Below are 15,934 nucleotides of genomic sequence, written 5' to 3'. Positions count from 1 at the left end.
TTCTGCTTATTTTTAATTCATTTTAAATGGTTTTTGATATTCAAAAAATAAAAAAATATTTTTGCAACCTCTTTGAATGATGATGGATCTATGAAAAATATTCTCATCAATTTATTAATTGATTTGAGATTTATTTGAGATTTTAATTCAATTAGGTTATTTTTATGCATTTTTAATTGATTAAAAATAGTTTCTGACTTCTAAAAATGCTGAAATTTTTTGTCAAACTTTGTTTGACCTTGTTGAACTTGGCATAATTCACTTGGACTTTCCAAAGTTGATTTGAAGTGAGTTTGAAGTTTGACCTTTCTTCATTATTTTAATTAAAGTATTATTTTACTTTTGAAAAATACCAAAAATATTTTATTTGTTTCTTGACTTCTAATCTTGATTTTACTTCTGTTTACTATTGTTTGACCTTGATCTTCTCTATCTTTGGTCAATGCTTGTTGATTATTTCATTTTCATTTCCATTCATGTACTTTAATATTCACACTACGCCAAATAGGGGAAAAGAGGGCGCTTTTATTGGCCTATAACAGCGCTTTAAAGCGCCCTCTAATCTGGCGCTGGCATAGGTAAAGACAGCGCTTTTTTTCCTGGTGAAAGCGCTCTCTAAAGTGGCTCTTTAAGCCCTTTAAGGGCCACTTTAGAGGGCGCTTTTAAAAAAAGCGCCCTCTAAAGTGGAAACTTTTAAGGGTTTAGAGAGCGCTTTTACTGGAAAGCGTCCTCTAAAGTGGAAACTTTTAAGGGTTTAGAGGGCGCTTTTACTGGAAAGCGCCCTCTAAAGTAGAAATTTAAAGGGTTTAGAGGGCGCTTATTTTGGAAAGCGCCCTCTAAAGTGGGTGGTTATTTTATTTTTTATTTTTAAAAACGCTATATTTTTTTATTTATTTTAGACAACCTGTATATTGAAGCAGTACACCTAAAACTATATAATTTGAAGCCCTTTTTCACACTAAGAATTAATTAGTTGAATAAAAGTATAGTATTTTGATAACACATTATGGCGACATTTGATCCATGTAGTCAATCCCACTTAATGAGATAAGCTCGGTTTGTTTGTTATTTTCTATTCCATGTACTTCACCTTTGAACAATTAATGTCAGAGACAATAAAAGGGGAAATAGACACATATCCTACTTCTTAATGCAACTATTCTATTACTAATTTAGAACCCCTGGTTAAACTTCATACATACCAAGTTCCTCGCAATGTTGGACAATTTTATGCATCTTTGCTTTACACGAAGACACAGACAGGCAGACAAGAAAACATGTTTCCCTAATAGCTTATCAAGATATCAGATTGTAATTATTTTGTAAGATGATGTTCAAAGCTTTAAATATTGCAAGTATACAAAAAAAAGTACACCTTTTTAGCGTCCTTTTCATAAACAGCATAAAAAAGTTCAAGCAATCTCTCTCTGGTGAAAGATTTTATCTCCCCCATCATGCCAAAGTCGTAATAAATAATTGATTCATCAACATCAATGGCAAGATTTCCAGGATGTTGATCAGCATGAAAGAATCCTGTTTTCAATATCTGTAATACAAAACAAAAATTATATAAACCAATGAGATGAATATATTCAACATCTGACATTAGATAGTCGAGTTTCAGACAGAAACAAGGTTGAGGACCTGAATCAAGTATGCCTCAATAGCACGTGATGAGATCCTATCTCGATCATAACCATGAGACATCAATGTATCCACTTGATTTATTTTAACACCTGTTCCCAGAAAGTAAATCAAAGTTAGAGCAGTTACAAATCCTAGTTCAGTGGCATAATGACACAGACAACACTTCAAGAAATATGCACTAGTCAAGATGATAACCTGGTACATACCCCAAGGTCAACACCTTCATAGCTGTGTAATCCCAATAAACTAGCTACAATGGTGCAAATGAAGGATATGTGATTAATATAGGTTATGTATTCAACAATTTTTCAATATATGAGACGTGGGGATTTAGTATTGTAACAAGAAACATACAGGTACTCGGACCCACTTTATGTTTCGAAAATCTCGACGGAACCTATCAGCATTCTTCCCTTCATTTATGTAATCAATTTCTTGATACAAAATTCTGAAAAATAGCATGTGCAGGACGATACGATATCAATTATAAAAAGGCAATGTACAAAGTATTAAAAATGATGACAAGAATAATTAGCGACAGTAGATTACTGAACCCCAAAAAGAGTTGCGTAGACTTTAACTTGTAACGGGGAAGGTGAAATTTTCTTCTAAAATAATGTTGGTACAACTTACGTTGCACATTCTTCATATATACCGATCCAATCTCTAGTTGGACCACCTAGAGTTTCACTTCTCTGAAAATACTCCGCAATCAACTTTAAGTTTTCTGGACAAGACAAACAAACTTGTTGACTCTACCAAGATCACAAAATGTGTAAATGGTAGAAACAAAATGAGCGCAACTTACGCAAGTCAATGTCAAAAAGCTTCTTCAAGCCAGGCCTTTGAACTTTGATAACTACTTTTTCTCCGTTGTGCAGAATTGCACGATGAACCTGACCAAGACTTGCAGCAGCAATTGGCTGGTCTTCAAACTCTTTAAACAATACATTAATGGGAGCTCCTAACTCGCTCTCGATAAAGCCTCTTGCTTTCTTTGGGGAGAAAGCAGGGACCTTGTCCTGAAGAATCAATGAATACACTAAATCAATGGATCTCTCCAGTGAACGTGAAAACATCGACAAAAAATCTACAAAAGTACCTACAATTTTGCGAGTTCATCACAAATTCGAGGGGAAATAAATCAGACCGTGTTGATGATAACTGTCCAAGTTTAATGAAAGTTGGACCGAGCTGTAATACACATTCCCTTAGCCATGAAGCAGTTTTCCGTCTTCTGCTTTTCTAAAAGGAAAAGCTAAATTATTTCAGCTCATTAAAGCATAGAAAGAAACTTAATTGATTATTAAAATGAATAAATAAAACTAATGGACTGAGCGACGAAGAAATGTTTTCTGAGAAGGTTTCAACCAGAACCTACCTGCTTTTCTTCTGTAAAGCCACCCACATACGCCCATTTTGCATTGTCCAAAAGAACATGAACACGTAAAGAAAGAACAAAGGACCATACATCAATAGATCTCTGCCAGGAACTGTAGTTTTCATTGGCCCAACTGAAGCCTTCGTCCGACGGCAAAACCTTTAACTCTTCTAACGGTGGAAGTTATTTGGAGGTTTCCGGTTTCGCTATCTTTGTCTTTGTCAATGCCGGTGGAAGGAGAACGCCTTAGAAGTAGCGAAAATCGTAGCAATTAGAACCCTAACGTGAAAAAGAACGAAAATAACAGAGAGTGAAATAACAAAACGCGCAGTATGTTATAATTTTAATGTTTACTAAAAGGGGCCTTAGAGGGCGCTTGTGGAAAAAAAGCGCCCTCTAAAGGGGGCCTAAGAAGGCGTTTATGAAAGCGCTCTCTAAGGCTTTCCAAAAGCGCTTTATAAACTGGAAATGCACATGGACTTATAGAGCGCTTTTTTAAAAGCGCCCTCTAAGGGTAACCTTAGAGGGCGCTTTCTAAAAAGCGCCCTGTATTGTTGTCCCTCTATCTCCTCCTTATTTTTTCGCTTCACATTTGAATTATAGCGCGCGCTCAAAACGACTGTGTATTGGCCAAGAAACCCTAGCGCGCGCTCACAAAGATTCAAAAAAATCCGCAAGAAAAGCTATGAGTTCCGCAGGTAAATGCTATGCGTTTCGTAACAAATTTCGCAGGAAATTCCATAAGTAAACTGGAAACGCATGAACATATGAAGAACACGATGAAGATCCTCATCCAGATTTCCAGAATTTTTCAAAACGCTCCAGAAATTAACCAAAAGCATACTATTCGATTTGTCATGGTTCATACATCAAAGATCAATAATCATTTCATGGAAAAACATCATCAGATGCATAGATCGAAGGAAATAAAAAAACAACATCCAGACTTGAATCACATGGATCTTTGCGTACAATGCATCATTTCAACTCATTCAAAGCTCAGGTTCATCACCAATCCATGAACTATACAATAGGCACAACAATTTTGAGAATTAAAGAGGTCGAAAATGTAACCTCTTGATGAACAGCAGCTGGATTCACGTGTTTCTAGGCTTGGCAATGCTTCAATCCTGCTCTAATATGCTTCTTATAGTGAATGATGATGAAATGGATGCTTGAATGTACACGAAGCTTGCTCAATCTTCACTTGCCATGGAAGCTTCAAACATTGAACATGAACTCGAATGCCATGAATTCCTCTGTTTCCACGTCCAAAGATGATCAATAACAGCTCAGGATGATGAATGAATCAAGGAAAAGTGATTGTGCTTGAAGAAATTTGGAGAAAAAAGTGAGAGAGAATTTTGAGAATTTTTGAAAACCTAGATCTAGAATTGATAATTGTGATGAAACAGTTAGGATTAAGGCTATATAGTCCTTGCTAAACATGATTAGGAAAGGGTTAGGGCAAACGCTAATGAGATTAGGGGCTTTGTGGTGTTTATGCAAAAAAATGGATTGTCATGCTCCATACACCTCATGCACGTGAACAGTGCACATGCAAGGCTTAAAATGACTTAAAAATGTTCCATGCACATGTTAGAATTGGCTTGGTATGCTCATGTTCATCCAAAATGAATTTATGAAATTTCCCACAAAAATCTTCATGAATAAGCCAATGCCATGCAAATGCGATTTCATGCCAAATGATGCCATGCTTGGAAAATACATGTTATAAGGAGCAATATGCAAAAAGAGCCACTCAAATTGGACTTTTGGTTTGAAAGTTATGCTCATTTGAAGTTCAAACCACACTTTGCCAAGTTTTGATCACATCTCCTCAACAACACATGAGAAATCCATGATCTTGGACTTTTTGGAAATGGGAGAGAAAGATCTTCAACTTTCATGTTGGACAAAATTTCATTTGAAGCTTTCTTGAGGATGTAATCTTGAGTTTAAAACCTTTCTATTTTTGGCAAATTCAAATTATAGGTCACCTGCTATTTTGGGCAAGTTTTGATCTGACCTCAAATCCTTCAATGTTGATGTTTGAAATGTCAAATGAGACTTGTTTACACATGAATGAGGCATCTCTAACCCTCTCCCACCTCCAAATCCACAGTTGAACTAACAGTTGACTTCTGTTGACTTTTTAGGGTTTTAGATGAATTGTACATTGAATGATGAGCCTTGAGCCTTCAATTCTTGGCCAAACCACCTCAAAATGATCCTTGGGTCATGTGAACTCATTGTACCAACCCTAGGGTTTTGATTTCATAGAAAATGCACTTGCTTTCTTGCACAGTTGAATCTCCTGATGCTAGTCTTGCCTGATGACTGATGGACTATGCAATGAACAATGCAATGTTAATGACCTAAGATGAAAATGTATACACAAAATGGGAGGTGCAAATTTGAGGTGCTACAGCTGCCCCTATTCAATCAACTGGGAACCCGATGGGATGACAGCAACGGCTGTCAGACCTTCAGGGTAAACAGGGATTGAACACCAAAGAACCGTAGAAATTTGCACTCCGCGGGGAATAATGATACAAAGGAAATTTACAACAGCAACCAGACAAGACGTTTACCGACGACTACTGGGGATTTTGATCTTTATCAAAGGAAAGATACAACCAAACGTCTGTAAGAACAAAAATTGTTCTACAACAGATTCCATGATTTTGATGATAACAAAGGATGAAACCAAAAATGGCACCCTAACGAAAAGTTTCTAAGTGTGCAGGATTCTAAGGAAAGAAGAAAGATATCTGATGATGTCATCAGATACAGAATCATATCAGATACAAATTATCAGAAGATCAGAAGCATCTGAAGTAGAAACACGCTCAAGAAGTTCTAACTCTGAGCAAAACAGCAAAATATCAGAAGCATCTGAAGAAGAAGTGCACTCTAGAGATTCTGACTCTGAACAACGGTATATCATTCCAGAAGCTCTCAGCGTCATCTGAAGACATCATCAGAACCTCCGAATCAACACAGGAAGATTCCAAGATTCCCAGAGTCACGCAGACATTGATAATGAAATTCCTAATACAGAAAGAGTATCGTTAACTTCAAATTCAAATGGAAAGAAACTATATTTGGAAAGAAGTTATTCGGGGAGACAAAGTTGTTTTGGCAAGAAACAACAAAAGTTATGGCATTAATCCCTATTCAAGACAAATTATCTGCCATCAATTTCAACGGTCCTTTCACTCCTATATAAAGGACAACAATCAACATTGAGAGGCGTGCAAGCATACACTGAAACATTCTCTCTCTCTCAATATTTCACAAAGCTTTTGCTTAGAATGTGAAACACTTTTGTTCTTACTGTTGTAATATTTGCTTATCTTAGAAGCACTCTAGATTACATTGTCTTTTATCTATTGCTTTATTTCCTCAAGTGACTCTGCGCAGTCTGTATACTTGAGAGGACTAAGAGATCCTTCTCTTAGACGTTGGTTGTAAACAATCTTTCAAGATTAGTGGATTAAGTCCTTGTTGAAGGTGAAATCACCTTGGCCGGGTGGACTGGAGTAGCTTAGTGTTATAAGCGAACCAGTATAAATTCCTTGTGTGGTCTTTATTTTGAAAAAGCGCTTATTTTCCAAACAATTCAAACCCCCCTTTCTTGTTTTTCTCACCTTCAACGTCAACGGACGAATGGGAAAATCTCAACGAAGAGGTGACCAGACATTAACGAATGACTGGGAAGGACTCGACCATACGTCAACGGACGAACGGGAGAAGCTCGACGTTTATCGACACCAACAGAGAGGTGACCAGACATCAACGGATGAATGGGAAAGACTCGACCAGACGTCAACGGACGAACGGGAGAAGCTCGACGTTTATCGACACCAATGGAGAGGTGAACACTTCACTGGGGAAGAAAAACATATACTAGCAGCTGGAAACCAAATAGGACGTTTACCGACGACTCTACTGGGAATCTCTGGTTGGGAATTACCAGACATTTACCGATGACTGGGATGAGACTCGATGTTTATCGACATCGAAAGATGATGTTTACCGACATCAAACAAAGACTACTAGACATTTACCGATGACTGGGAATAAAATGTGCAACCAGACGTCATCGGACGACCAGGCAAAAACTCAACGTTTATCGACACCAACGGAGAGGTGAACTTACTGGGGAAAAAGCTAATCACAACCAAACGTCAACGGACGATCGGGAAAAACTCGACATTTATCGACACCAACGGAGAGGTGAACAGACATCAACGGATGACCTGTGGGGAAGATACAACTAGACGTCAACGGACGAATAGGAAAAACTCATCATTTATCGACACCAACGGAGAGGTGAACACTGCACTAAGAGAAAGATGTTACGAACATCGAAAGATGATGTTTACCGACATCAACAAAGAAGACCAGACATTAACGAATGACTGGGGATGGACTCGATGTTTACCGACACCGAAAGAATGGTGTTTACCGACACCAAAGAAAGAACACACGCGGGTGTTGACACGACACTTACCGGTATCACATATGTCGAGGCAAGGTTAAACACTTGTTGGGGATCTCACTAGGGAGAATCAAGCTTTCCTTCCACGGACGGGTGAGGAAATAAACCTCTCTGGGGAATATCAATCCTGAATGCTGTCAGGGGCAACTGTAGCAAACGTGCCGTACAGATGTTGAACAAAGATCCGCCTCTGTCGGGGATATGGTCCAATTAGGTTTGACATATGAATGCATATGTTTGAATTTTTCTATGGCGTAATGCTCCATATTGAATGGAAATGCTACGCGTTTTGAGGATGCAATGATCACTACATGCAAAATGCAAATGATGAACTCCTGCTGGGGGAGACTCTGATAAGATACTCCAACTCTGTGGGGAGACTCTGTCTGAGGAATACTCTGCAGGGAGTAGCACCGACTTCTCACTCCTGCTGGAGAATAGCATCGCTGCTGGGGAAAGGATCCCAATCCACTCGGGGACTCTGCCAGGGAAACAAACAAAGCGACTTCGCTGGGGATAGCTGCCAATCCAATCCACAGGTAAGATAAACTCTGCTGAAGATAATTTTCCGGACCTGATCCACTCGGGGAACCTGCTGGGGGAAACCATCAACACAAACCTCTGCTAGGGGAACACATCACAACCCTGATGGGGACAGGCATTCACCACTCTGCTGAGGAAAAGCATACTGTTGGGAAAAAATATACCAGACCACGCTGGGGATAGCAGTACTTCAAGCCAGACTGCTGGGGATAAAACCACTCTATTGACACCTCCGCTGGGGATACAACATCCTTCCAATCCGGTGGGGATTAACAATCTCTAGCTCTGTGGGGAAATGCCAGCTTTCTGACTAGCTAGGGACTTAACAATCTTTAGCTCTGTTGGGGATAGAAGGCACTATCCACAAACGTCTCTGCAGGGGAGAAAAATAGTTCTGACAGCCTTTAGACCTGCTTGGGGATAGCAGCCACTTCCAAGCCTGCTGGGGAATCACCCGTGGCTTAACTGCTTCAGCCAGGAATCAAAAGTAACAACCTGCAAAATAGCACGACAAACATGCCCCAGGGGTTGCATGGACAAGATACGCTCAAGTGTCCTCAACATTCAAAAATGATTTTCAAATGTTTTATCTTTCTGCACATTATTGTTCAGCCTTCATGTTCTTATATGCAATGTTTATCAAAAATTCGGACGTTTTTGCAAACAAAACAGTAAAATAAAAACAAGAGAACAATTTATCTGAATAACGACTTTTATTGATTGAAAATGGGCCTGAAAAGGCGAATACATCGGGAAGCAATTCCTAGAAAGAGGTAATTGCGCACAAAAGGAAAAACCTATCCTAATGGCAATGTGAACACGACATCCACTATTTCCCAATTCCGTTATAACTCACAGATCATCAGTTTCCTCCCAAGTTCCTTGCTTTCTGAGAAGAATGATTGGACCAATCACATCTTTGGAGATGGTAGATGCTGAAGCGCGATGAAGTACATATAACTCAGACTGTAGTCTTCGCTTTAATCCCTCTTTTGCCTGGATCGCCCTTTCGGGTTTTCAATCCACCGGGATACCCATTTTTGCCTAAGCCGCCCTTACGGGTTTTCGACTTACCGGGTGTACAAATTCTTTTCATTCTTTTATCCCTAACTTTTGCCCGAACCTTTTCTCTTTTCTTTTTTTTTTGGTTCGCCGGGATGCCCGTTTTTCCCTGGACTCCTTTATTCTTTTTGTCCAGCGGGTCAATTTATGCGAAGTATTTTTTGACTACATCTCAGTTAACAGGGGACGGGAAATCTTCACCATCCATAGTTGTAAGCATCAAGGCTCCACCGGAGAAAACCTTCTTCACCACATATGGACCTTCATAATTAGGAGTCCACTTGCCCCTGTTATTTGTACCGGGAGGAAGGATCCTCTTCAAAACTAGATCACCAGTCTGATAGCTTCGAGGACGCACTTTCTGATCAAAGGCTCTCTTCATCCTTCTCTGATACAACTTCCCATGGCACACAGCTGCTAACCGTCTCTCTTCGATAAGGCTCAACTCGTTAAATCTTGTTCGAATCCACTCGGCTTCGTCAAGCTTGACATCCAACAAGACTCTCAGAGAAGGAATCTCCACTTCAACAGGTAGGACAACTTCCATACCATACACAAGGGAGTAGGGGGTTGCCCCGGTCGACGTACGTACTGAGGTACGGTACCCATGCAAAGCGAAAGGCAGCATCTCATGCCAATCTTTGTATGTCACGACCATCTTCTGCACGATCTTCTTGATATTCTTGTTTGCCGCCTCTACAACACCATTCATCTTTGGTCTGTAAGGGGAAGAATTGTGATGTTCAATCTTGAAGTCTCTGCAAAGCTCTTTCATCATTTTGTTATTGAGATTCGAACCATTATCAGTGATGATTCTCTCAGGAACCCCATAACGACAGATGATTTCCTTCTTGATGAACCGGGCAACCACTTGTTTAGTCACATTAGCATAAGAAGCTGTTTCCACCCATTTGGTGAGGTAATCAATCGCAACCAGGATGAAGCGATGTCCATTAGAAGCAGTGGGCTCAATCTTCCCAATCATATCAATGCCCCACATGGCGAACGGCCAAGGCGAATTCATGACATTCAGCGGGCTTGGTGGTACATGCACCTTATCAGCATAGATTTGACACTTATGGCACTTCCGAGCGTATTTGAAACAATCGGATTCCATAGTCATCCAGTAATAACCGACTCTCAACAATTTCTTGGACATTGCATGACCACCAGCATGGGTACCGAACGAACCCTCATGCACTTCTTGCATCAACATGTCTGCTTCGGGTCTATCCACGCATCTGAGCAGAACCATGTCAAAGTTCCTCTTATACAGCACGTCATCCTGATTCAAATAAAAGCTTCCAGCTAGCCTTCTCAGGGTTTTCTTGTCATTCTTTGACGCACCTTCAGGATACTCTTGGCTCTTGAGGAAGTTTTTGATATCATAGTACCACGGCTTCTCATCAACAACAGACTCGGCTGCAAACACATACGCAGGACTCTCGAGTCGATTCACCGCAACATGTGGCACATGATTCCACCAATGAACTTTGACCATCAAAGATAAAGTAGCCAAAGCATCAGCCATCTGATTCTCGTCCCGAGGAACATGATACAACTTAACCTTCTTGAAGAACGTCAGTATTCTTCTGGTGTAATCTCTATAAGGAATCAAATGTGGCTGATTGGTATTCCAATCTCCGTTGACCTGATTGATCACTAGAGCGGAATCTCCATATATGTCAAGCGTTTTGATCCTCATATCGATGGCTTCTTCTATCCCCATGATACAAGCCTCATACTCAGCCTCATTGTTGGTGACGTCAAAAGTCAATCTGGCAGAAAAAAGGTATGTGAGCACCTTTAGGATTGATAAGCACTGCACCAACACCATTACCATTCACATTCACGGCCCCATCGAACATCAATGTCCACTTGTCATCAGGATCCGGTCCTTCCTCGACAAGAGGTTCTTCACAATCTTTCATTTTAAGATACATGATGTCTTCATCAGGGAATTCAAACATCATCGGCTGATAATCATCTAACGGTTGCTCGGCAAGGTAATCCGACAGAATACTACCTTTGATGGCCTTTTGCGACGTGTACTGAATATCGTACTCAGTTAGAATCATCTGCCAACGGGCAACACGTCCGATGAGAGCCGGCTTCTCAAAGATATATTTCACTGGATCCATCTTAGAAATCAATAAGGTAGTATGGTTCAACATATACTGCCACAGTCGACGAGCAGCCCAGGCCAAAGCACATCAAGTTTTCTCAAGCTGTGAATATTTGATTTCACAGTCGGTAAACTTTTTGCTAAGGTAATATATGGCATGCTCTTTTCGACCGGACTCGTCATGCTGTCCCAATACACACCCCATCGAGTTCTCGGTCACTGATAGGTACATTATCAGAGGTCTCCCAGGAACTGGAGGTATGAGGATTGGAGGTTTCTGCAAATACTCTTTTATCTTGTCAAAAGCTTTCTGACAGTCATCATTCCACCTGATTGCTTGATTCTTTCTTAGCAATTTGAATATTGGTTCACACGGGGCAGTTAGGTGAGATACAAACCTTGCAATGTAGTTCAATCTCCCTAAAAACCCACGAACCTGCTTTTCTGTTTTCGGTTCAGGCATCTCTTGAATAGCTTTGACTTTTGCTGGATCAACCTCAATCCCTTTTTCACTGACAATGAAGCCTAACAGCTTCCCAGATCTCACACCAAACGTACACTTGTTCGGATTCAGCCTCAGTTTGAACTTTCTCAATCGGTCAAACAATTTCTGCAAATTAACCAGGTGCTCCTCTTCTGTCTGCGACTTCGCAATCATATCATCCACGTACACTTCAATCTCTTTGTGCATCATGTCATGAAAGAGAGTTGTCATAGCCCTCTGATAGGTAGCACCGACATTCTTCAGCCCAAATGGCATCACCTTATAGCAGAACGTGCCCCAAGGTGTAATGAATGTCGTCTTTTCCATGTCTTCTGGCGCCATCTTAATCTGATTATACCCAGAAAAACCATCCCTGAAAGAGAAAACCGAGGATTGAGCCGTATTATCAACCAATACATCATTGTGAGGTAATGGGAAATCATCTTTCGGACTCGCTCTGTTCAAATCCCGGTAATCGACACACATTCTGACTTTGCCATCCTTCTTCGGCACAGGAACGATGTTGGCCACCCACGAGGGATAAGTAGTCACTGACAAGAAACCTGCGTCGAACTGCTTCTGAACCTCTTCCTTGATCTTAACAGCCATATCAGGACTCGTTCTGCGAAGCTTCTGCTTGACTGAAGGACACTCTTCTCTGAGAGGTAGCCTATGCACCACAATATCGGTATCCAACCCAGGCATATCTTGATACGACCAGGCGAATATCTCCACATATTCTCTCAGCATCTCAATCGACCTGCTCTTGACATCTTCCTTCAAAGCAGCCCCGATCTTAATATCTTTTCTGGCGTCCTCAGTACCAAGATTGACAATCTCCAACTCCTCCTGATGAGGTTGGATGACCCTTTCCTCCTGCTTCAACAATCTGACCAATTCTTTAGGGAGTTCACAGTCTTCCTCACTCTCCTCTTCAGCTTGGTTGATGGGATAATTGAAATCATACTGAGCCATAACAGAACGGTTCATAGTGGATTCCGTGAGATCACTTTTGCATGTTTAATGCTTTATTATAGAAAAAGAGTTCAAGAAAGTCACAAAAACAAAAACATTGCCATTTTTATTTTTTCGAAAAATGAAAATAAAAATAGAAAGACAGGGATCACAAAAATGTTTGCAAAACGTCCTTTATTAATGATATCATTGAAAAAACATGATGAGGCCCTACAATGAACCACTACGCCATGGGCAGAACGTAGGGTTTTGTGCAAAATGAAAAACAAAAGAAAATTACTCTGTTTGAAGAGTAACTTGGACCACATCTTCTGCCGTCCAGTTGTTGATCGACTCCCCTGGTGCACACGGGCGAACCCAGTTGTCTAAATCACAATCACTGTCACCGTCTTCACTACTGGTTGCAAAGACGTCACCGTGATTGAGGCAATTGAGGCACTTGGCTTCTTCTGCTCAGTAAAAGCCACCCTCTCAAGAGCAACGGTCTCGAACGCCTGGCATAAAGTCTCATGGATCTCACCATCCACCTCTACATACTTGAAAGAGGATAGGTGACTCACCAGAATGTCTTCTTCACCACACACAGTCACAATCTGACCGTTCCAGACATACTTCAGTTTCTGGTGGAAAGTTGACGAAACTGCCCCAGCTGCGTGAATCCACGGACGTCCCAACAAACAACTATATGCTAGCTGGATGTCCATCACATAGAAGACAATACTGAACACCTCCGGACCAATCTTTACCGGCAAAGTGACTTCACCAAAAATGGACCGTTTGGATCCATCAAATGCACGCACAATCAGATCACTCGGAGTGAGGATAACTCCTTCCACATCAATCTTACCCAGAGTCTTCTTAGGCAGCACATTCAAAGACGAACCAGTGTCCACCAGCACATGGGACAACACTGCACCCTTGCACTCCACGGTGATATGCAAGGCCTTGTTATCGTTACGTCCTTCAGGCGTTAAGTCCAGATCTGTAAACCCCAAACCATGCCTGGTACTCACATTAGCAATCACGCCCTCCAACTGGTTGACAGATATCTCTTGAGGCACGTAAACCAGATTCAGCATCTTCAACAAGGCGTTACGGTACGCCTCAGAGCACAGGAGCAACGAGAGGATAGAAATTTTGGACGGAGTCTGATTCAGCTGATCTACAATCTTGTAGTCACTCTTCTTTATAATCTTCATGAACTCCTCCATGTCTTTCTCAAATGACCCCTCAGGCGCCTCCTTCTGAGCAGGTTCTTCATCAACCACGGTCTCTCTACCCTTAGCCTTGGCGAGAGCCTCGGCATTGTTATCCCTCAAAGGTTGTGGAGCAAACAGACGTCCACTTCTGGTGAAACCTTCGGGTCCCCTAACATTGTCCACAACTGGACTTGCAATCACAGGAGTCCTACTAGGCGCACCAATAATCACAGGAGACTGATTCGCTGGCCTAACCTGACTCTCAGCCCTTCGGTTGCTGCGATAAGCATTGTCGTATTTCCATGGCACAACCCTACTATTCTCAACAGGTCTTCTACCAGACACGATAATAGTAGTTGGAGCACTGACGGTTACAGGAGCGGAAATGGTAACAGGACTACCACCAGTGGTAGGCGCACTAACAATTCTCTGGCCACGTCCCTCGGACGGTTTGAAATAGATAGTGACGGTTGACACCACCCCACGATCTTGCACGGCCCGACTAAACTGTAAACAACCTTCGTCAATCAAATTCTGAATACCGGCCTTCAACTGTATGCAACCATTCTCTGACTCTGCACAGTCTACACAGCCCTCACAACAGCCCGGGAATATGCCCCCATTCAACAGACGGTTCTTCACAACAATCAATGGAGTCTGAATCTCCTCCACACTGACCACCAAGTCTTCAGCTTCTCCCCCTTCAACATTGTTCACTCTGTGTGCACCATGTGGAGGCATAGGATTGTTTACAACATTCGGCACAGGAGCAAAATTGATAGTTTTAGCGTCAATTAGGTCCTGGACCTTATGATGAAAAGCCCGACAGTTCTCAATATGGTGCCCCGGTGCACCAGAGTGGAAATCGCAACGCACGTTGGCATCATACCCAGGTGATATTTTTGTCAACGGAGCCATTGTACGCAACTCCACGAATCCCAATCTGAGCAGTTCAGGCAACAACTCAGCATAAGTCATCGGTAACGGATCAAAACGTCGATCAGGCATCCTCTGTCTAGGCTGATACGGACGTTGCTGTTGTTGTTGTTGTGGCGGTTGTGGTTGTTGAACCCTCTGTTGTTGCTGTTGACGAGGTTGAGGCGCCGGAATGGTTACAGCAGCAACCTGGCGATACTGATTTCTGTTTACATTTCTCCTACCGTGTTTCACAACATTGGTTTCACCCTCTCTCCTGCGAGGTGCCCCAGCAAATGGTTTCTTGGAAGACGAGGAACCCACATCCTGAATCTTTCCAGCTTTGATCAGGCTTTCTGTCCTCTCCCCACAGATCACAACGTCTGAGAAACTACCGAATGGGAAACTCCCCATCCGGTCCATGAAAACTCCATGTAATGTACCGATAAACATGTCAGTCAGTTCCCTCTCCAGCATAGGGGGTTGTACTCGTGCAGCCAACTCACGCCACCTCTGGGCGTACTCCTTGAAGCTCTCGCCAGATTTTTGACAAAGACTCTGCAACTGAGTCCGGCTCGGCGCCATGTCTATGTTATGTTTATATTGCCTCAAGAAGGCTTCCCCCAAATCTCCCCAATTTCGGATAGAATCTCTCTTAAGCTCCATGTACCAATCCAAGGAAGCCCAAGACAAGTTGTCTTGGAAAAAATACATCCACATCTTTTCGTCATCTGTATAAGCAGAGATTTTCCTGTAGTAGGCCTGCACGTGGGTGCGTGGGCAAGAAGTACCGTTGTATTTATCGAATGAGGGTGCCTTGAATTTGTAAGGGATCCTCAACCCTTCCACCAGACCCAAATTTGTAACATCAAAACCTAGGGAGTTCTGACATTCCATAGCTCGGATTTTCTCAGCAAGGGCATCAACCTTCTGATCCCTCACTTCAACTCTCCCAACATAGTCATCTTCACTGAGCAGAGTGAACATGTCCTCCTGCCTGTCAACAAGCGGAGCAGGATGACGAATCGAAGCCCGGGTAGCTCTGGCATTAACAGTCTCTGCAGCAAGAGGTTGTCCGTTGATTCTGATACCCCTC

At 41.8% G+C, this 15,934-nt stretch overlaps 1 protein-coding gene across 1 annotated transcript; it reads right to left on the bottom strand.

The window, feature by feature from the left end:
- Positions 1-1,342: 1,342 nt before the first annotated feature.
- LOC127123405 (protein ACTIVITY OF BC1 COMPLEX KINASE 7, chloroplastic) lies at positions 1,343-3,211 on the bottom strand (the record flags this gene model as incomplete). Its single annotated transcript, XM_051053627.1, has 8 exons — positions 1,343-1,546; positions 1,645-1,736; positions 1,843-1,897; positions 2,002-2,095; positions 2,281-2,374; positions 2,456-2,689; positions 2,754-2,892; positions 3,029-3,211. Coding segments are annotated over 8 exons (1,095 nt in total), but the record flags the coding sequence as incomplete, so codon positions are not given.
- Positions 3,212-15,934: the final 12,723 nt, after the last annotated feature.

Source organism: Lathyrus oleraceus, chromosome 2 (genome assembly GCF_024323335.1).
Source record: "Lathyrus oleraceus cultivar Zhongwan6 chromosome 2, CAAS_Psat_ZW6_1.0, whole genome shotgun sequence".
Lineage (NCBI taxonomy): Eukaryota > Viridiplantae > Streptophyta > Magnoliopsida > Fabales > Fabaceae > Lathyrus > Lathyrus oleraceus.
This window is presented reverse-complemented; position numbering and strand designations above follow the sequence as displayed.